The sequence below is a fragment of the Lethenteron reissneri genome, chromosome 55 (genome assembly GCF_015708825.2).
Source record: "Lethenteron reissneri isolate LAM-NWPU_2019-01 chromosome 55, ASM1570882v1, whole genome shotgun sequence".
Lineage (NCBI taxonomy): Eukaryota > Metazoa > Chordata > Hyperoartia > Petromyzontiformes > Petromyzontidae > Lethenteron > Lethenteron reissneri.
Window position 1 is genome coordinate 6,796,165 of NC_083833.1, and position 20,992 is coordinate 6,817,156.

Here is a 20,992-nt window from a genome sequence, read left to right on the forward strand (position 1 = left end):
GGACATGTTTTTGAGCAATCATTGGAAGGATGTTATTAATTCTAGATTTGAAGCTTTCGTGACTGCAAGGATTCATATTCTTAGGTTTTTTCGGTAAAGTCACGTAGGTAAAAAATTAAAATTAATTAAAGTTAAATAAAATAAAAATCACGACGTTTCGGAGGCAACACAAGCTTCCGTCTTCAGGTTATTAACCAGGTTTTCGCCGAGTTAATTGCATCCCCGGCGTTTGGGCATTGCTGCTGCATTATAGTTGTTGGCTTCATTGGCACTGTTGGTGCAGTGCTGCTAATCCTGCATAATGCACGGGCATAATATGACTTTAAACCCCCCGCGCACCTCCTACGCATTTCACAAGTAGTACTAATCCCATATCTGCATTTCCCCTAAATATGCTAAATTCATATTGATGTGCAAATTCTTTTGTCATGGCGCTCTTCCACCTCCAACCCAGCTTTAATAGACGCTCCAAGCCTGGGGTTGTTTCAGTCAGACTCTGTCTGCTCGACAGACCTGTTCTTCACCTGAGGACGGCTGCTTGCGTTGTGGCCGAAACGTCGTGAGAATTATTTTATTATGTTTTATTTTTATTATTTTATTATTTACATTCTACGTGACTTTACCGAAAGAACCAAGAAGATGAATCCCTGCAGTCACGAAAGCTTTAAATCGAAATTTAGTGGCGTTGTTGTTGCATCTCCCCCCCCCCGCGCACCCCCCCCCCCCTCTCTCAGCCGCCCACTCCCCCCCCTCCTACTTCACGTCTCCCTCTTCTAGCGTCTACGCAACGCCCCCCCCTCCCTTGCCCCTCCCCCCTCTCTCACCTATATAACCCCTTACCACGACAACTCTCTCCCACTTGAGCAAAAACATTTCTTGCTGTGGTTTTCCCACCTGATGATGATTGCTTGTGTTGCAATGGAAACGTCGTGATTTAATTTATTTTATTTTATACCTCCGTGATTTTACCGAAAGAACCAAAGAGTAATACAATAATAACACAATAATAACACAATAAAATAATAATACAATACATCTTGACTTAAAGCTTTTGTGACTGCAGGAATTGATATTCTTTGGGTCTTTCGGTAAAGTCACTTAGATAGGTTCAAAGAAAATAACAAGAAAAATTACAATAAACTACGACGTTTCGATCACAACACAAGCGATCGTCATCAGGAAGAAAAAAGAGGGTGACAGCTGCTGATGCAGACTGTTTTAAAGTTTAAAAATGGGTGTAGTCCAAGGGTCATAAACGAATTGGGCGGGGCTATTGATGTTAATGTGAGAGATTAGCATGTTAATGTGAGAAATTAGCATGTTAATGTGACAGATTAGCATGTTAATGGGAGATCGGAGAGCCGAAAATAACAACTAACATCTGAAGGTGGTAGGATGGGAACATCACAGCCAGTTATGACTTAAACTGGTTGATAACGTCCTTCCAATGATTGCTCCGTTTGTACCCATCTTCTCGATTGAAGTTGTATCTGTGGTGTCTGTATATGTGGATGTCTTCATGAACGAATCTTTGTTGATAGCCAGTGGGCTTGCAAAGTGCCTTCATCTTAGAGAAATACATTTCGTGTGAGCCCACCGCATTAAAACAATGATCAGTCACGGCCGAGGTATTGGTCCTTCCGTGTTTAAGATCTCCCTTGCGTTCATGAACACGGTCCGAGACATGTCGCTTAGTTTCCCCAATGTAACTACTGCCGCAGACACAGCTTAATTCTAGATTTGAAGCTTTCGTGACTGCAAGTATTAATATTCTTCGTTTTTTCGGTAAAGTCACGTAGGTAAAAAAATTTAATTAATAAAAGTAAAATAAAAATAAAAATCACGACGTTTCGGAGGCAACACAAGCTTCCGTCTTCAGATGGAACCGTCACAGCATGCTTGCTCTATCAAGTAAATGAGAGATTCCGAGAGGTACTACCCCGTATATATACTGGTTGAGGGGGGGGCAGGAACGGCCCCCTTTTTATTTTACTTTTATTAATTTTATTTTTTTACCTACGTGACTTTACCGAAAAAAACCTAAGAATATAGACACTGCTTAGTTTGTAGACGCCGGGGTATTGCATGTCAGGCATCACATAAAGTTCTATTCCAGGTTAAGGAAATGTTGGTGAGGCAGTGTCTCACCAGGGCCGGTACATCAGCGATTCAGTCCTTGTTGGACCAAGTCTTCAATGATTGCAATGGTGTCAGGCACAGCAACGTTGGTAAACAAAGAGACTACATCGAAACTAACGAGCAAATCACCTGGAGATAGTGAGATGTCCTTAATTAACGATACGAAGTGAGCTGAGTTAAGTACAGCTGAGGTGGTCTTACCAGTGAATGGTTGTAAGGTCTTAGACAGAAATCGGGCCAGTTTGTAGGTGGGTGAGTCAATGGTGGAGACGATAGCATGAAGGGGTGTACCCTCTTCATGGATTTCTGGTAAGCCATACAATCTGGGTGGTCTAGCAGCAGAGGGTTTTAAGGAAAACGGCTTGGTTGGTTCGATTAAAGATGTCGAAACGGTGATGATATTGTTGGTTTTCGTAACGAGGCTGTTGGTGGGATCTCTTTTAATTTTGTATAGCTACCATCATTAAGTAGGTCCTGAATATTCTTAGGTGTGTTTTCGGTAAAGTCACTTAGGTAAAACATTTAAATTATTTTTTTCATTAATTTTAATTTTTTACCTACGTGACTTTACCTACGAAAAAAACCTAAGAATATGAATCCTTGCAGTCACGAAAGCTTCAAATCTAGAATTAGGTCCTGAATCTTGTTATTGTACGTGGTTTTGTCAATGATGACTGTGGCATTGCCCTTGTCGGCTGAGAAGATGACGATGTCATATCCCCTTGTTTAATTGGGAAAGCTCAAAGCGCTCGTCCTTACTGATGTTGCTAATAGGTGTCTTCGCGTTTGTTGATGTTGATGAGACTGACGATGACAACCTTGATAACCTTGACGACAACGACGATGATGGCGATGAATAATGACGGTGATGATGATGAGACTGATGATGACAACCACCGTGACCACTTCGGAGACAACGACGACGACGATGATGATGATGATGAGACTGACGATGACAACGACGACGATGATGATGATGACAATGATAATGTTGATGACGATGAATCATGAAGGCGATGATGAGGCTGGCGATGACAACGACGATGATGATAACGATGATGATGATGGTGATGATGATGAGACTGACGATTACAACCACGATAATGATGAGACTGACGATGACAACGACGACGATGATGATGATGACGATGATAATGTTGATGACGATTAATCATGAAGACGATGATGAGGCTGGCGATGACAACGACGATGATGATGACGAATCACGATGATGAAACTAGCGATGAGAGAGAATGACGACGATGATGAGACTGACGATGATAACGACGATGACAACGATGATGATGATGACATTGATAATGATGATGATGAATCACGACGACGATGATGAGACTGGCGATGAGAGAGAATGACGATGACGACGATGACGAGACTGGCAATTACGATGATGATGACGATGTCCGCCCCGTACCCTCCCCTCCCGCCCCCCCCGCCCCCCCCCCCTCGCCCCCCTCGCCCCCCCCTCCCTCGCCGCCGCCACCCCAGGCCTGGAACGAGACAAGTTCGACAACAAGACGGTGTCGTTCGAGGAGCACATCAAGGACGAGCACAACATGTGGCACTACCTCTTCTTCATCGTCCTCGTCAAAGTGAAGGACCCCACGGAGTACACGGGGCCCGAGAGCTACGTGGCGCAGATGATCAAGGTGCCTCGGCGGTCACACGCCGACGGCGTGATGTCGGTGCGCCGATTCGCGGCGGTGCGGGGTGGGTGGGTGGGTGGGTGGGTCGACGCGAGCGTTGGGGGGGCCAGTGGTTCCGTGTTTGGGTTGGTGGGGGAAAGTCCACGAGCCCGTGGCAGGGCCAAGTACGTCTGTTGGGTCGGAGCGACCAAAGGGGGAATGGTGGGCGGCGCCGCTGCGGGGACGGTGGTGGCCAAAGCAACCACCACAACCAAAGCAAATACCACAACCAAAACAACCACCACAACCAAACAACCACCACAACCAAAACAAATACCACAACCAAACCAACCACCACAACCAAAACAACCACCACAACCAAACAACCACCACAACCAAAACAAATACCACAACCAAACAACCACCACAACCAAACAACCACCACAACCAAAGCAAATACCACAACCAAAGCAACCACCACAACCAAACAACCACCACAACCAAACCAATCACCACAACCCCCCCCCACTATTCCCCCCCCCCACCACCATCCCCCACCGCTCCAACCTGGAATGTTGGGGGTGACGCTTCTATCGGACTGTTAGCTTGAATTGCACAAATTAGGCGGATTTGATTTTCCTAATTAATGAGTTAATTGGCTTAACGAGTCGGCCTGCTGCTCAGCGGAGCTTGAGGGTGCAGAGCAAACACGCTGTGTGGACGGCATTCACGTGAGTGTGAGAGAGCGCGTGTGTGAGTGTGTGCGTGTTAGTGTGTGTTAGTGTGAGAGTGTGAGAGAGCGCGTGTGTGAGTGTGTGAGTGTTAGTGTGTGTTAGTGTGAGAGTGTGAGAGAGCGCGTGTGTGAGTGTGTGAGTGTTAGTGTGTGTGAGTGTGTGAGTGTGCGTGTTAGTGTGTGTTAGTGTGAGAGTGTGAGAGAGCGCGTGTGTGAGTGAGTGTTAGTGTGTGTGAGTGTGTGAGTGTGCGTGTTAGTGTGTGTTAGTGTGAGAGTGTGAGAGAGCGCGTGTGTGAGTGAGTGTTAGTGTGTGTGAGTGTGTGAGTGTGCGTGTTAGTGTGTGTTAGTGTGAGAGTGTGAGAGAGCATGTGTGTGAGTGTGTGTGAGTGTGTGAGTGTGCGTGTTAGTGTGTGTTAGTGTGAGAGTGTGAGAGAGCGCGTGTGTGAGTGAGTGTTAGTGTGTGTGAGTGTGTGAGTGTGCGTGTTAGTGTGCGAGTGTGAGAGAGCGTGTGTGTGAGTGAGTGTTAGTGTGTGTGAGTGTGTGAGTGTGCGTGTTAGTGTGTGAGTGTGAGAGAGCGCGTGTGTGAGTGAGTGTTAGTGTGTGTGAGTGTGTGAGTGTGCGTGTTAGTGTGTGTTAGTGTGAGAGTGTGAGAGAGCGCGTGTGTGAGTCAGTGTTAGTGTGTGTGAGTGTGTGAGTGTGCGTGTTAGTGTGTGTTAGTGTGAGAGTGTGAGAGAGCGTGTGTGTGAGTGTGTGTGAGTGTGTGTGAGTGTGTGTGAGTGTGTGAGTGTGCGTGTTAGTGTGTGAGTGTGAGAGAGCACACATGTGAGTGCGTGAGTGAGTGTGTGATTGAGTGTGTGAGTGTGTGTGAGTGTGTGAGTGAGAGTGAGTGTGTGAGTGTGTGTTAGTGTGTGAGGGTGTGAGTGAATGTGTGCTAGTGTGTGAGAGTGTGAGAGAGTGCGTGTGTGAGTGAGTGTGTGAGTGTGTGTGAGTGAGTGTGTGAGTGTGTGAGTGTTAGTGTGTGAGTGTGAGAGAGCACACATGTGAGTGCGTGAGTGAGTGTGTGATTGAGTGTGTGAGTGTGTGTGAGTGAGAGTGAGTGTGTGAGTGTGTGTTAGTGTGTGAGGGTGTGAGTGAATGTGTGCTAGTGTGTGAGAGTGTGAGAGAGTGCGTGTGTGAGTGAGTGTGTGAGTGTGTGTGAGTGAGTGTGTGAGTGTGTGAGTGTTAGTGTGTGAGTGTGAGAGAGCACACATGTGAGTGCGTGAGTGAGTGTGTGATTGAGTTTGTGAGTGTGTGTGAGTGTGTGAGTGAGTGTGTGAGTGTGTGTTAGTGTGTGAGTGTGTGTTAGTGTGTGAGGGTGTGAGTGAGTGTGTGAGTGAGTGTATGAGTGAGTGTTAGTGTGTGAATGTGAGAGAGCACACATGTGAGTGTGTGAGTGAGCACACATGTGAGTGAGTGTTAGTGTGTGAGTGTGTGTTAGTGTGTTAGTGTGTGAGTGAGTGTGTGAGTGTGTGTGAGTGTGTGAATGTGAGAGAGCACACATGTGAGTGAGTGTGTGAGTAAGTGTGTGAGTGAGTGTTAGTGTGTGAGTGTGAGAGAGCACACATGTGAGTGAGTGTGTGTGAGTGTGTGAGTGAGTGTGTGAGTGAGTGTGTGAGTGTGTGAGTGAGTGTGTGAGTGTGTGTGAGTGTGTGAATGTGAGAGAGCACACATGTGAGTGAGTGTGTGTGAGTGTGTGAGTGAGTGTGTGAGTGTGTGTGAGTGTGAGAGAGCACACATGTGAGTGAGTGTGTGAGTGTGTGAGTGAGTGTGTGAGTGTGTGAGTGAGTGTGTGAGTGTGTGTTAGTGTGTGAGTGTGAGAGAGCACACATGTGAGTGTGTGTGTGAGTGAGCACACATGTGAGTGAGTGTTAGTGTGTGAGTGTGTGTTAGTGTGTTAGTGTGTGAGTGAGTGTGTGAGTGTGTGTGAGTGTGTGAGTGTGAGAGAGCACACATGTGAGTGAGTGTGTGAGTGTGTGTGTGAGTGTGAGTATGTGAGTGTGAGAGAGCACACATGTTAGTGAGTGTGTGTGAGTGTGTGAGTGAGTGTGTGAGTGAGTGTGTGAGTGTGTGAGTGAGTGTGTGAGTGTGTGTTAGTGTGTGAGTGTGAGAGAGCACACATGTGAGTGAGTGTGTGTGAGTGAGTGTGTGATTGAGTGTGTGAGTGTGTGAGTGAGTGTGTGAGTGTGTGTGAGTGTGTGAACGTGAGAGAGCACACATGTGAGTGAGTGTGTGAGTGTGTGAGTGTGTTAGTGTGTCTAGGTGTGTGTGTGTTTGGCTGGATGGGGGGGGGGGCTAAACAAGCGCCGCACTGACTAGAGAAGAGATGGGCTCATGTGGTCGAGGAGGATGTGACGGAGCTGATTGGACTTGCAGATGACTGGTAGCAGCGGTGTCAAGATTAGCCTCTATGCATGATTGTGTGAGCATGTGCATGTTTGTGATTGTCACTGTGTGTGTGTTTGATTGTAAGTGCCTGAGTGTGTGTGTGAGCATGTGCATGTTTGTGATTGTCACTCTGTGTTTGATTGTAAGTGCCTCGGTGTGTGTGTGAGCATGTGCATGTTTGTGATTGTCACTGTGTGTGTGTTTGATTGTAAGTGCCTGGGTGGGTTTGTGTGTGTGCGTGAGCAAGAGCGTGTCATTAAATACATGTGACTGTGAGCCACGAAAAAGTCAGTGACCTCCTTTAGCTCGGGCGAGCATTACGGCATTCGTGCTCATCCTGAGTAAGAGGTGGAAACTCCACATTCCTCTGGCAGGCGGAAGCCTAACCATAGAACAACCGCTGTTGGTGGTACCACCTTTTTTTTGAAACCCCAGAGGGATCATGGGCTGAGTTAAAACCCACAAACCCTTCCAATTGCGAGCCGCTCGCTCAGCCACCTGGCCACGAGTCACCACGTGAACTTCCGTGTGTGGGTCGACTCAGCCTCAAATAAGTACCTGGTGCCGTGTGGAGACAAAGGCGGCCGGGCGCGGCGCTGTCCACCCACGCACCCGACCACTCGTGTGCCCTTCCTGCCCTTCGTCTGTGCTGCCCGCTAACATCACACAGCCTGTTGCAGGCGACACGAGGTGGGGGCAGGGGGGGGGGGCACATTTTGTGCGAGTGGCTTTACGCCGCTGGATATTTCGCCCCTGTCCACGCAGAGCGAATGCAACTCCAAATGTTTCCCTGGGTCGAGGGAGCGCCGCGCTTGAAATGCCTCTCAAGCCGCCTCTTCGTCTTTGCAAAGTGCCCGGAGTTTGAGTGACTGCAGCGGGGTGCGAGTGCGCGCGTGTGTGTGTGTTTATGTGCGTGTGTGTGTATGTGCGTGTGTGTGTATGCGCGTGTGTGTGTATGTGCGTGTGTGTGTGACGGACCAGCGGATGCGAACCCATGTCCTTGACACCAGGACCTACCGTGGAGCTGATCTGTCCTCTGACCATCGACTAGTCATCTGTAAGATGCGCCTGCCTTTCTTCCACTCCGGTGGTGGGTGTACACCCAGGATCCCATTCCAACCAAAAGTGGCCTGGTCTCAGTTAGCTGATGAAAGTTGCAAGCGAGAATTTCATCATCGCTTGCAGCTGGGGTTGGCATCGTCCCCCACTCCACCTGATGTCGAGGGTAAATGGGCGAGGTTTAGGACTGTGACTCATGCAGCTGCAATGGCTGCTTTGGGTACGCGGTCCAGACCTCCCCAGAAACCCTGGCTGACAGAGGAGGTGTTCAGGTTAATTGAGAAAAAGCGACAGGCCCACTCTCATCGCCTACAGCATCCCACGTCAGAGAATGAGGAGGTTTACCGCAGCCTTCGCTCGGAAGTTCGGAGAGCCGTAAGGCGTTGTAAGGATGGGTGGTGGTCGCGGGTTGCTGAGGAGATGGAGTCTGCCTCAGTGGCCCGTGATCACAAATCACTATTTAACTCCATCAAAAAAGTAACCTGCAGCGCCACACCTATTACCATCATTAGAGGAAAAAACGGTGATCCAATCTCCGACCCCCAGGAACAGGTTTGCAGATTTGCTGAGCATTTCTGTGAGGTCCTGGGGGAGGGAAATTCTCTCAGCCAGGAAAACATCATGGCACAAAGTGGGGATAACCCTGCTGAGGCTGCGGTGCCTCAAATATTGGAAGAGGTCACCCCCTGTGAGTGGCTGGCTGAGGTTCCAGCTGTTGAGGAAGTACTGAGGGCGATCCGGAGTCTGAGACCAGGGAAGGCACCGGGCAGAGATGATCTCCCAAGCGAAATGCTGAGGGAGGGTGGCGTTTGTGCACAGACTGCCCTATATGACATCATAACAACAGTCTGGACCACTGGACGGGTTCCGCAGGACTGGAAGGATGCCCTGGTGGTCCCCCTCTTTAAGAAGGGGGACCGCACAGACTGTAACAACTACAGGGGCATCTCACTCCTCAGTGTGCCGGGTAAGGTCCTGGCAAGGATTATTCAACATCGCCTTGCTAGGCACGCTGAGGAGGGGCTTGCGGAGCCCCAATGCGGTTTCAGGAAAGGGCGGTCCTGCACAGATGCCATATTTTCTGTCCGTCTGCTACAGCAGAGGTGTAGGGAATTCCAAAAAGACCTACATCTCTGCTTTATTGACCTGGTCAAGGCCTATGATACCATCAGTAGGACTGGACTCTGGGTTGTTCTTTGTGCTTTCGGAGTCCCTGACCCTCTGCTCACGATCATTAAGGACCTTCATGATGGTGAGCGGGCCCGGGTAAAACTACGTGGCCGGGAGTCGGAGCCTTTCCCTGTACACCTTGGGGTGCGACAGGGATGTCCTCTGGCTCCCACATTATTTAACATCTATTTTGACGCGTAGTTCGTGAAGCCTTCAATAGCTGTACCGGGGGAATTTCCGTTTGGTACAGATATAATGGGAGGCTGATCGACGCCCGGGTGCGATCAAGGGATGGCTCCCTATTGGTCAACCACGTTATGTATGCCGATGATTTGGTAATAGCTGCTCATTCAGAAGAGGAGTTGGAGGCGCTGCTGCTGAGACTGGAGCGTGCCACTAAGAGGTGGGGCCTTACCATCAGCCCCACCAAAACCAAGCACCTGCCTGGGTATTTTGTACCATCGGACACTCCACCCCCACAACTCCCAATTGGTGATGGGGCAGTTGTGGAGAGAGTGGAGAGTTTCCCATACCTGGGCAGTGTGCTTATGACCGGCTCCAGTCTATCAGCAGAGGTCTCACTCCGAATCAGTCGAGCGGCAATATCTTTTCATCGGTTGCGTAACGCTGTGTGGAAGCTACCTGGTCTGTCGCTCCGCACGAAGCTTCAGGTCTTCTCGGCCACGGTCATTCCCTCCCTTCTCTACGCTTGCGAGACGTGGACCCCCCTGGTGGAGCATCTTCGCCGGTTGGAAACATTTAGGCTGGCCTGCCTACGATCCATCCTGGGTTTAACCAGGCTGGATTGTGTGAGGAGCTCACAAATCCTTGAAAGATCTGGGCAAAGTCCCATCAGTGAGCTCCTCCGGCAGGCAAGGCTGCGTTGGCTGGGTCATGTAGCCCGCATGCCCAGCCACCGCATGCCTAAACAGCTTTTGTTCGGCCGGATCGAGGGGGCTAGACGGGCGCGGCACGGGCTGGAGAAGAGATGGAGTGATGTGGTACAGGAGGACGTGGAGCTGAGTGGACTTGCCGATGACTGGTACCAGCGGTGTCAAGATCGGCCTCAGTGGAGGAGGCTCGTGAAGGACGCTACTGGGCAGTTGGAGGCAGTCGCCCTCCAACAACAACGGAGGGCGGAGGAGCGACGCTCACAACAACGAGCGGAGCGCCGGGTGGCTAAAGCACAGCAAGTTGGCACAGTAGGGGGCACAGGTGGTGCATCAGCCAGTCATCTCGGTCATCTCGGTCAGTCGACCAGTGGCACCTGGGTCTGCCCCGTGACCTCCTGCCAGCGGGCTTTCGACACTTCACGTGGCCTCAAGGTGCACTTGGCCTGGCACAAGCATCGTGGTGACGTCACCGCCACTTAGTGGCGAATGGCGGTTGTTGTTGTTGTTGTATGCGCGTGCGTTGTGTGTGTATGCGCGTGTGTGTGTGTATGTGCGTTTGTGTATATGTGCGTGTGGGTGTATGTGCGTGTGGGTGTGTGTGTATGTGTGTGTATGCGCGCGTGGGTGTATGCGCGCGTGTGTGTATGCGCGCGTGTGTGTATGCGCGCGTGTGTGTATTCGCGTGTGTGTGTGCGCGTGTGTGTGCGCGTGTGTGTGCGCGTGTGTGTGCGCGTGTGTGTGTGTGCGCGCGTGTGTGCGCGCGTGTGTGTGTGTGTGCGCGTGTGTGTGCGCGTGTGTGTGCGCGTGCGTGTGTGTGTATGTGCGTGTGTGTGTATGTGTGTGTATGTGCGTATGTGTGTATGTGCGTGTGTGTGTATGTGCGTGTGTGTGTATGTGTGTGTATGTGCGTATGTGCGTATGTGTGTATGTATGTGCGTGTGTGTGTATGTGCGTGTGTGTGTATGTGTGTGTATGTGTGTGTATGTGCGTATGTGCGTGTGTGTGTATGTGCGTGTGTGTGTATGTGCGTATGTGTGTATGTGCGTGTGTGTGTATGTGCGTGTGTGTGTATGTGTGTGTATGTGTGTGTATGTGTGCGTATGTGTGTATGTGCGTGTGTGTGTATGTGCGTGTGTGTGTATGTGTGTGTATGTGCGTATGTGCGTATGTGTGTATGTGCGTGTGTGTGTATGTGCGTGTGTGTGTATGTGTGTGTATGTGTGTGTATGTGCGTATGTGTGTATGTGCGTGTGTGTGTATGTGCGTGTGTGTGTATGTGTGTATATGTGCGTATGTGTGTATGTGCGTGTGTGTGTATGTGCGTGTGTGTGTATGTGTGTGTATGTGCGTATGTGTGTATGTGCGTGTGTGTGTATATGTGCGTGTGTGTGTATGTGTGCGTATGTGCGTATGTGTGTATGTGCGTGTGTGTGTATGTGCGTGTGTGTGTATGTGCGTGTGTGTGTATGTGCGTGTGTGTGTATGTGTGTGTATGTGCGTATGTGTGTATGTGCGTGTGTGTGTATGTGCGTGTGTGTGTATGTGTGTGTATGTGCGTATTTGCGTATGTGCGTATGTGTGTATGTGCGTGTGTGTGTATGTGCGTGTGTGTATGTGTGTGTATGTGTGTGTATGTGCGTATGTGTGTATGTGCGTGTGTGTGTATGTGCGTGTGTGTGTATGTGTGTGTATGTGCGTATGTGTGTATGTGCGTGTGTGTGTATGTGCGTGTGTGTGTATGTGTGTGTATGTGCGTGTGTGTGTATGTGCGTGTGTGTGTATGTGTGTGTATGTGCGTATGTGTGTATGTGCGTGTGTGTATGCGCCTGTGTGTGTATGTGCGTGTGTGTGGGGGGGGGGGGTACGTTTGCCTGATCGCAGCGTGGACGTGATGAAACGTGCGCACACGTGGACATGAGGTGGCGAAGGTTTGGGTGGCGCGCCTGAGTCGCGAGCGTCGCGGGGAAGCGGTCAGCGTGGCCGCGCCGCGCTCCGGAACCCGGCCGCCCGGGTTCGATCCCCGCTCACGGCCAACGCCGGGGTCTGGAACTCTCCGCTCTTCCCTCAGCCGCCCGTGCTGTTGATTCTCTGCTGCTGTTCAGGTCGAGGCTTCAGCATTTACCGAGCAGAGTGTCCGCGTGCGTTGGGAGCCGTGGTGCGGTGGTTCGCGCGCTGCGCTACGAACCCGGTGACGAGTGTTCGATTTCCGCTCACGGCCGACACCGCTGACGATTATTTGAGCCGGTGCTGGGCCTTCGCTAGGTCGACTCAGCCTCAAAATGAGGACCTGGTGCGGAGTGCAAACATCGGCACTGGCGAGACAAAGGCGGTCTGGCATGGTGCCGCCCTCCATAAGTGCTTGCTAACAGCACTTGCCCCAACAGTCTGTCAAGGCTATAGGGGGTATCTTTTTCTTTGTGCGTCTGCCAGTCATATCAGTCAGTCAACCCATGGCACCTGGGTGTGTGCCGTGACCTCCTGCCGGCAGCGAGCCTTGCACGCTTCACGTGGCCTCAAAAGTGTACCTAGCCTGGCATGAGCGCTGTGGTGCTGTTGTTTTCGGAGTGTGGGTGTAATTGAACACGTACATTATACGGGCGCGAGTGTCTTACATGGGTGCCAGTGTGAGTGAGCGCGTGGGTGGGAGGGTGAACACGTGGGTGCCAGTGTGAGTGAGCACGTGGGTGGGAGGGTGAGCACGTGGGTGGCAGTGTGACTGAGCACGTGGGTGGGAGGGTGAGCGTGTGGGTGCCAGTGTGAGCGTGTGGGTGGCAGTGTGAGAGAGCGCGTGGGTGCGAGGGTGAGCGTGTGGGTGGCAGTGTGAGAGAGCGCGTGGGTGCGAGTGTGAGCACGTGGGTGCCAGTGTGAGTGTGTGGGTGCCAGTGTGAGTGTGTGGGTGGCAGTGTGAGAGAGCGAGTGGGTGGGAGAGTGAGCACGTGGGTGGCAGTGTGAGTGAGCACGTGGATGCGAGTGTGAGTGTGTGGGTGGCAGTGTGAGTGTGAGCGCGTGGGTGCCAGTGTGAGCGTGTGGGTGGCAGTGTGAGTGAGCGCGTGGGTGCGAGTGTGGGTGTGAGTGTGAGTGAGCGTGTGGGTGCGAGTGTGAGTGAGCGTGTGGGTGAGTGTGAGGGCGTGGGTGCGAGTGTGGGCGCGTGGGTGCCTGTGTGAGTGAGCGTGTGGGTGGCAGAATGAGTGAGCGCGTGGGTGCGAGTGTGAGTGTGAGTGAGCGTGTGGGTGCCAGTGTGAGTGTGAGTGAGCACGTGGGTGCCAGTGTGTGAGTGAGCACGTGGGTGGGAGGGTGAGCACGTGGGTGGCAGTGTGAGTGAGTGCGTGGGTGCCAGTGTGAGTGCGTGGGTGCGAGTGTGAGTGCGTGGGTGCGAGTGTGAGTGAGCGTGTGGGTGCCAGTGTGTGTGTGTGTGAGCGCGTGTGTTGCCATCCATCATTCACTCCTCTGGCCTTAAGTAAAAGAAACATCCCGGTAGGAATTCGTGAATAATGGAACCCGTTCCTTTCTCCGCGTTATAAATGCCTCCCTCTCTTCATATCTCCCTTGATTGCCCGTGTAATTTAGCCGAAGGCAATTAATTTCCTTTGATTAGCACCAATTTAAAGGTTTCGTGGGATGCAGGCTTCGTTCGCTGTTAGCAGCTGAGGTGCAACTTTACCCAGTTACTTTGGGGGGGTTTGTTTTGTTATTTTTCGAAGTGGAATTTAATCAAAATAACTTTCCTCGCCAGCGAGCTGCGCGTCGGAATTTTTCCTAAGAGGCAAGCGGCGATTTCAGCGCGCTCAGCTGCCACGGCTAGCATCGTTGGCGGGAGATATCAGAACCGTTCCTGGGCCTCCCCTAGGTCGACTCAGCCTCAAATTAGTACCTGGCGCAGCGTGTTAACATCGCTACTGGGGAGACAAAGGCGGCCGAGCGTGGTGCTGGCCACCCACCCCCCTCGTGCGCCATGCCGCTCTTCATAGGTGCTTGTTAACAGCACTTGCCCCAATTGTCTGTTAAGGCTATACGGGGAATCTTTGTTTGTATTTGTGAATGTATGTATATGAGGGGTGCGGTAGTGTAGCGGTTAGCGCACTGCGCTACGAACCAGGCGACCCGTGTTCGATTCCCGCTCACGGCATACACCAGCGACGATCATCAGAGACGGTCCTGGGCCTCCCCTAGGTCGACTCAGCCTCAAATTAGTACCTGGCGCAGCGTGTTAACATCGTCACTGGGGAGACAAAGGCGGCCGAGCGTGGTGCCGGCCACCCCACCCCTTAGCGTGCCGTGCCGCTCTTCATAGTTGCTGCCCGCTAACAGCACTTGCCCCGGCAGCCTGTCAAGGCTATACGGGGGACCTTTGTCTTTGCTGCGAACACACGTAAGTCTTTAATCCTGCAAACAACCCTCCTCTGAGTTTTAATTTGACACGAACAAAACGCAACAACAACAACAACAGCAGCAGCAGCCACCACCGCGTTGCCCGGGCCGTGTTATTGGACTCGTCTCACAGCTTAACAGAAGATTAAACATACCTCCGCACCTCGAGGAGGTGGTGGCTGCTGCTGGCTCGGAGGGTCACAGACGACGATCCAAGATCTGTCTCGCGTGGCCCCCTCCTCCTCCTGCCTCGCCAGGCCCCGTGTCGTCTCTTGAAGCAGACGCGAGGAGAGCGGCGCTTCTCTGTCGCGGCTCCCTCCGCTCGTCTCGAGTTCACTGCCTCTCCCTCCTCCTCATCCTCATCATTCTCATCCTCATCATACTCCTCATCCCCCTCATCATCATCCCTCTCCTCCTCACCCTCCTCACCCCCTCACCCTCCTCATCCTCACGATCCTCACCCCCCTCACCCTCCTCACCCCCCTCACCCTCCTCACCCCCCTCACCCTCCTCACCCCCCTCACCCTCCTCACCCCCCTCACCCCCCTCACCCCCCTCACCCTCCTCACCCCCCTCACCCCCCTCATCCCCCTCTCCCTCCTCTCCCTCCTCATCCTCCTCCCATCCGCCTCCTCGCCATCCTCATTATCATCCTCTCATCGTCCTCCTCAACGCCACCCTCATTCTCATCCTGATCCTCTCGGCACTGCCCCGCACATCGCCGTCGGTGCCATCGCTTCTGTCACAGTCTGAAGGCTCCCCTCCTCCTGTCTCATCTCTCTCTCCTCTCTCGCTCTCAGCTCTCTCTTTTTTTTTTTTACGATCAGTGGAAACAAGAAGATGCTCGGTGTATTCGGCACTTTGTTTCGTTCATCATTTCGTAATTTTTTTTTTTTTTTAAACGGGGCTTTATGTTGCCCTCGCTCGCTCGCTCTCTCGCTCGCTCTCTCGCTCACTCTCTCGCTCGCTCTCTCTCTCGCTCTCTCCTCTCTCTCGTCCACCAGACCCTGGCCGCATTCGCCCACCGGCAGGCAGAGAACGCCCGGCCTGAGCCAGTGTTTCCCATGCCAGACGAAGTGCGCGAGTGAGCGGTTGACTCTGGTGAGTAGCCAAGGGCCTTGGTCTTGTGCCACAGCACGGATGCTGCCAGGGTGTTAGCGACAGGCACTCGGCCCCTGAAGGACATCTGCGGAGCGAGGCTTGCGCCCGTGTCAGTAATTTAGCCTCGATTGTGTCGTCCAGCTCGGTTCAGTTGTTCAGAGCGACATGCTTTACGCCGTCTTCCCTCCAAATCTCTCATCTCTCTCTCATCTCTCTCCCTCTTAGCTCTCTCTCTCTCATCTCTCTCTCTCAGCTCTCTCTCTCTTATTTTTACGATCAGTGGAAACAAGAAGATGCTCGGTGTAGTCGGCACTTTGCATCGTTCATCATTTCGTAATTTTTTTTTATTAAACTTTGCTTTATATAAACCCCCACCTCTCGCTCACTCTCTCGCTCGCTCTCTCGGTCGCTCTCTCGGTCGCTCTCTCGGTCGCTCTCTCGCTCGCTCTCTCGCTCGCTCTCTCGCTCGCTCTCTCGCTCGCTCTCTCGCTCGCTCTCTCGCTCGCTCTCTCGCTCGCTCTCTCGCTCACTCTCTCGCTCACTCTCTCGCTCACTCTCTCGCTCACTCTCTCGCTCACTCTCTCGCTCACTCTCTCGCTCACTCTCTCGCTCGCTCTCTCAGTCGCTCTCTCGCTCGCTCTCTCGCTCGCTCTCTCGCTCGCTCTCTCGCTCACTCTCTCGCTCACTCTCTCGCTCACTCTCTCGCTCACTCTCTCGCTCACTCTCTCGCTCACTCTCTCGCTCACTCTCTCGCTCACTCTCTCGCTCACTCTCTCGCTCACTCTCTCAGTCACTTTCTCGCTCACTCTCTCGCTCACTCTCTCGCTCACTCCCTCAGCTCTCTCTCTCTCGTCTCTCTCATCTCCCCAATTATTTCTCCCACGCCTCTGAGTGTCCTTTTAAGTTCTCTGAACGTCCTTTTAATTTGTGCGCGTCGCAAAGTAATTAATCAATGAATTCGTTAATTGATTAATTGCTTTATTAGATACTAGATTTCACTCGCTCGCCTTGAAACCAGGCTTGGGGTCGAGCAAGGTGATTGTCTAAGCCCAATAAGCAGACTTCATAATCAGACTCTTTATTTATAAAAATTATAATAATAAAAGAACACGACGTTTCGGTGGCAACACAAGCGTCCGTCATCAGGTGAGAAAGAATGATCTGCTTGTGTTGCGACCGAAACATCGTGTTCTTTTATCATCTTTTCTACCTACGCGACTTTACGAAAGCTTCAAATCTTTATTTATACTCGAGGAATCCGATGCGCGATGAAGCTCTCTTATTTTTGCACGCACACGCAAAGACAAAGATCACCCGTATAGTCTTGAACAGACTGTTGGGGCAAGTGCTGTTAGCGAGTAGCACCTGATGAAGGCCGTGGCACGGACACACGTGGGGAGGGGGGGGAGGGGGGTGGTAGGTGGCCAGCGCCATGCTGGACCGCCTTTGTCAGGATGTTTCACACGCTGCACCAGATGTCCATTTATGGCCGAGTCGACCTAGGGGAGAGCCCAGGACTTGCTCCGATATTCGCCGGGTTCTTGACGCGGCGTGCTAACCGCTGCTCCACCACTCCCCCACTCCCCCTCCTCCTCCCCTCCACCACCATCCCCTCCATCCCTTCTATTTCCAGCATCAAATTCACTCCGTACGAACGCCCTCGCTCGCACACCCCGTTGCCGCGCGCTCGCTCGCGTGTAAGAACACCGTAACGTGAATTATAAATAAGACGGAATAATAATGATGACGATGATGATATCGTGCGCGTGCCACGGCGGAGAATTCGTAGACAACGGTGGACATGGAGCGCGGAGCGAAACGCTCCGCGAAGGGCACGGAGGGCGGCACAAACAGGGATCCGCTCCGAGGGTGAGAGGGGTTAATGGTTCCGAGTGAAGCGCTCGCAAAAATGTGAGCGGAGCAGACGCGTGTGTGTGTGCGCATGCGTGTGTTCTTGTGAGCGTGTGTGTCTGTCTGTGTGTCTATGTGTGTGTGTGCGTGTATTCTTGTGAGCGTGTGTGTCTGTGTGTATAATTGTGAGCGTGTGTGTTTGTGTGTGTGTGTGTGCATGCATGCATGTAAACTTGTGAGCGTGTGTGTCTATGTGTGTGTGTGTGTGTATTCTTGTGAGCGGGTGTGTTTATGTGTGTGTGTATTCTTGTGAGCGTGTGTGTCTATGTGTGTGTGCATGTATTCTTGTGAGCATGTGTGTGTGTATTCTTGTAAGCGTGTGTGTCTATGTGTGTGTGTATTCTTGTGAGCGTGTGTGTCTATGTGTGCGTGTATTATTGTGAGCGTGTGTGTTTGTGTGTGTGTGCGTGTATTCTTGTGAGCGTGTGTGTTTGTGTGTGTGCGCGTGTATTCTTGTGAGCGTGTGTGTCTGTGTGTATACTTGTGAGCGTGTGTGTTTGTGTGTATTCGTGTGAGCGTGTGTGTCTATATGTGTGTGCGTGTATTCTTGTGAGCGTGTGTGTCTGTGTCTGTGTGAACCCGGCAACCCGAGTTCGATTCCCGCTCACGGCCAACGCCATTGACGATTATCTGAACCGGTCCTGGGCCTCCCCTAGGTCGACTCAGCCTCAAATCAGTACCTGGTGCAATGTGCAAAAAAGACTCTGCCACGAGGGAGACAAAGGCGGCCGGGCGTGGTGCTTGCCACTAACCCCCTCGTGTGCCGTGTCAGCCTTCATAGGTGCTCACCTAGCTGACAGCACTTGCCCCAACATCCTATTAAGGCTATACGGGGATATTTGCCTTGTGTGTGCGTGCGTGTATGCTTGTGATATTGCATGTGTGTGCATGCGTTTGAGTCTGCGTGTGTGTGCGCGTGTGTGTGTGTGTGCACGCTTGTCTTTACATCCACGTACGCCTTGCTTGTTTAGGACGTGCCCTTCTCATCCCATCCCATCGCCCCATCTCTTCCATCGCATCCCTACCCACCTCTGCGAGAATCTCTGTCCCGCTCGCTCGCTCGCTCTCTCCGTGCGCGCGAGCCCCGTTTTTAACGAGGGTCTAATTCACTCGTGAATTTCTCGACACTGACGGATTTGATCGCTGTGATTTAGCCGCGTAACGCGCTTACGTTTTTTTTGTTTTAGTATTTTTTTTGTAACGCCGTGTTCTCTGGCTCACGACGCCGTTTCTGCCCCCCCCCCCCCCCCCCCTGCATTTTGAAGCAAAAACAAAGTTCGGTGTGCATCTTACGATCTTTGTGTGTGTGTTGATGTGCTCGTGGGGAGCGGTGGTGTAGCGGTTAGCGCTACGCTGCGCTACGAACTCGGCGACCCGAGTTCGATTCCCGCTCACGGCCAACACCGGTGACGATTATCTGAACCGGTCCTGGGCCTCCCCTATGTCGACTCAGCCTCAAATGAGTACCGGTTACGATGTGTAAACATCGCCACTTGGGAGACAAAGGCGGTCGGGCGTGGTGCTGGCCACCCACCCACTCGTGTGCCATTCTGGCCTTTGTAGGTGCTCGCTAACAGCACTTGCCCAAACAGTCTATTAGGCTATATGGGGGATCTTTGTCTTTGTGCGTGGAGCGGTCGTGGAAGTGGTTAGCGCACCGCGCTGCGCTACGAACCCGGTGATCCCAGTTCGATTCCCGCTCACGGCCAGTAACAGTGGCGAGTTTTTTAAACCGGTCCCGGGCCTCCCCTAGCTCGACTCAGCCTTTAAATGAGAACTTCGTACGTCGTGTGAAATATCAGCGCTGGTGAGACAAAGGCGGCCGGGCGTGAAAAAAATCACGACGTTTCGGAGGCAACACAAGCGTCCGTTATCAGGTGGGACAACCACAGCAACAATTGCTGAAGTAGTCCGGGTAATATGTGAGACCTCCCCGTGCCATGTGAACGATACGCTGGGTTGTTGTCACATTGCCCCAGCCATTCCGTGATGTCGACTTCCCCATTCATGGTCAGGCCCAGGATCAAGACCTTCCTTTCCTCCCTTGCCCTTGACTGATCCTGTATCTCTCTCTCTCTCTGTCTCTTTTGTTTTAAGTCAAAAATACTTTATTAAACAAATCGAGGTGCATTGCGATACGTGACGGCACTGCAATTAGTGTGAGGCATATAAGTTTACATTCACTTTCAAAATAGTCTTACATTCAATGCGTGCACTGAATTGTACATGCACAAATAATGTTTTCTTATGTTGTGTGGAGTAATTTGCATAAACCCGTATAGAAGACTGCGAGGTGGCTTTGATTTGGGGGTTGGAGCGTTGATACGGCACGGATAATTATGGATTAAAATCCATGCTGGGCACTCTTTAAGCGGAGTTCCTAAATGAAGTGAGTTGAAGTCTTAAGCTCGCTCTCTCTCTCGAGATGAAATCAACAGACCGGCTGTTTCGAGTCGGCATCTTCACACGTGGTCATGTTTGGGCACCGCTGTAAAAGTCTACATCGTGTTGGACAGAGACTCCAGCAGGCTCACGCAGAGACCCTCAATCAGAATCTCTATTCATGCCGGAGAAATCCGATGAGCTATGAAGCTCCAATGCAATAGACGCACATGGGACTCGTTCATTCACAATGATTCTAGATTTGAAATTTTCGTGACTGCAAGGATTCATACTCTTTGGTTTTTTCGGTAAAGTCACGTAGGTAAAAGAATGCGCGCCGCTTAAGTGGTGTGCTAAGTTGTCCCCACCTGAAGAAGGACGCTTGTGTTGCGCCCAAAACGTCGTGATTTAATTTATTTTATTTTTTTACCTACGTGACTTTACCGAAAAAACCAAAGACTATAAATTCACAATGAGCCTCTCAAAACGGCTTGCAAGGTTTACGGCGCCATAGCAACCGTTAGTATCGTCGTTATTAGTCATGAAACGTGTTTATATATACATCTGTAAATTGTTTCTAGACTTGCCCTCCCACTCCACCACCCCGCGCCCGTACCTACCCGACTGCCCCTGCCATAGCAATGTGGAATTTCCATCGGTGACTCGGAGATGACCCACTGGTGTGACTCGGCGCTCCCATCCACCCCTCTGTTTCTCCACAAATCTGCCCGCCTGATGAAGCCGCTGGTAATTACTGGGCGAAAGGTCACGGCATTCGAGATTGTGAATGTTGTGGATCTGCTCTCTCCAACACGCAACCTTAGTGCTGAACTCGTCACGAATTGGCACGTTCTGTTTACGTGACATCACCTTACTCGTTGGCTGCGTCGGATGGTGGCGGTTTCAATGACGCATTTATTTAAAAACCTCGAGGATGGATGCTATTGGTAGCGAAAGCCCTACTCCGTGTGAAACTACAATGGAGAGTGTTGGAGGAGGGAGGCCTGGGAGTTGGGGGACAGTCGGCCCTGCTGTAATCGCTAACGAGGATTCGGCGTCAAATATTTACCTGCACCCCCCCCCCCCCCCACAGTTCGTTAATTCACCTACGGAGGGAGGGGGGTAAGGGGAGAGGGGGGGAGGGGCTGGGGGTGAGGAGGGGGGGTGCT

At 51.8% G+C, this 20,992-nt stretch overlaps 1 protein-coding gene across 4 annotated transcripts in view; it reads left to right on the forward strand.

Annotated features, from left to right (window-relative positions):
- LOC133356815 (inositol 1,4,5-trisphosphate receptor type 1-like) overlaps positions 1–20,992 on the forward strand; it is a 434,548-nt gene that overhangs the window by 227,190 nt on the left and 186,366 nt on the right. For all 4 annotated transcript variants that reach the window (XM_061574522.1, XM_061574523.1, XM_061574519.1 and 1 more), the window contains one exon: positions 3,646–3,806. In XM_061574522.1, the coding sequence (XP_061430506.1) occupies positions 3,646–3,806 (161 nt within the window). The remainder of the gene's footprint in view (positions 1–3,645; positions 3,807–20,992) is intronic.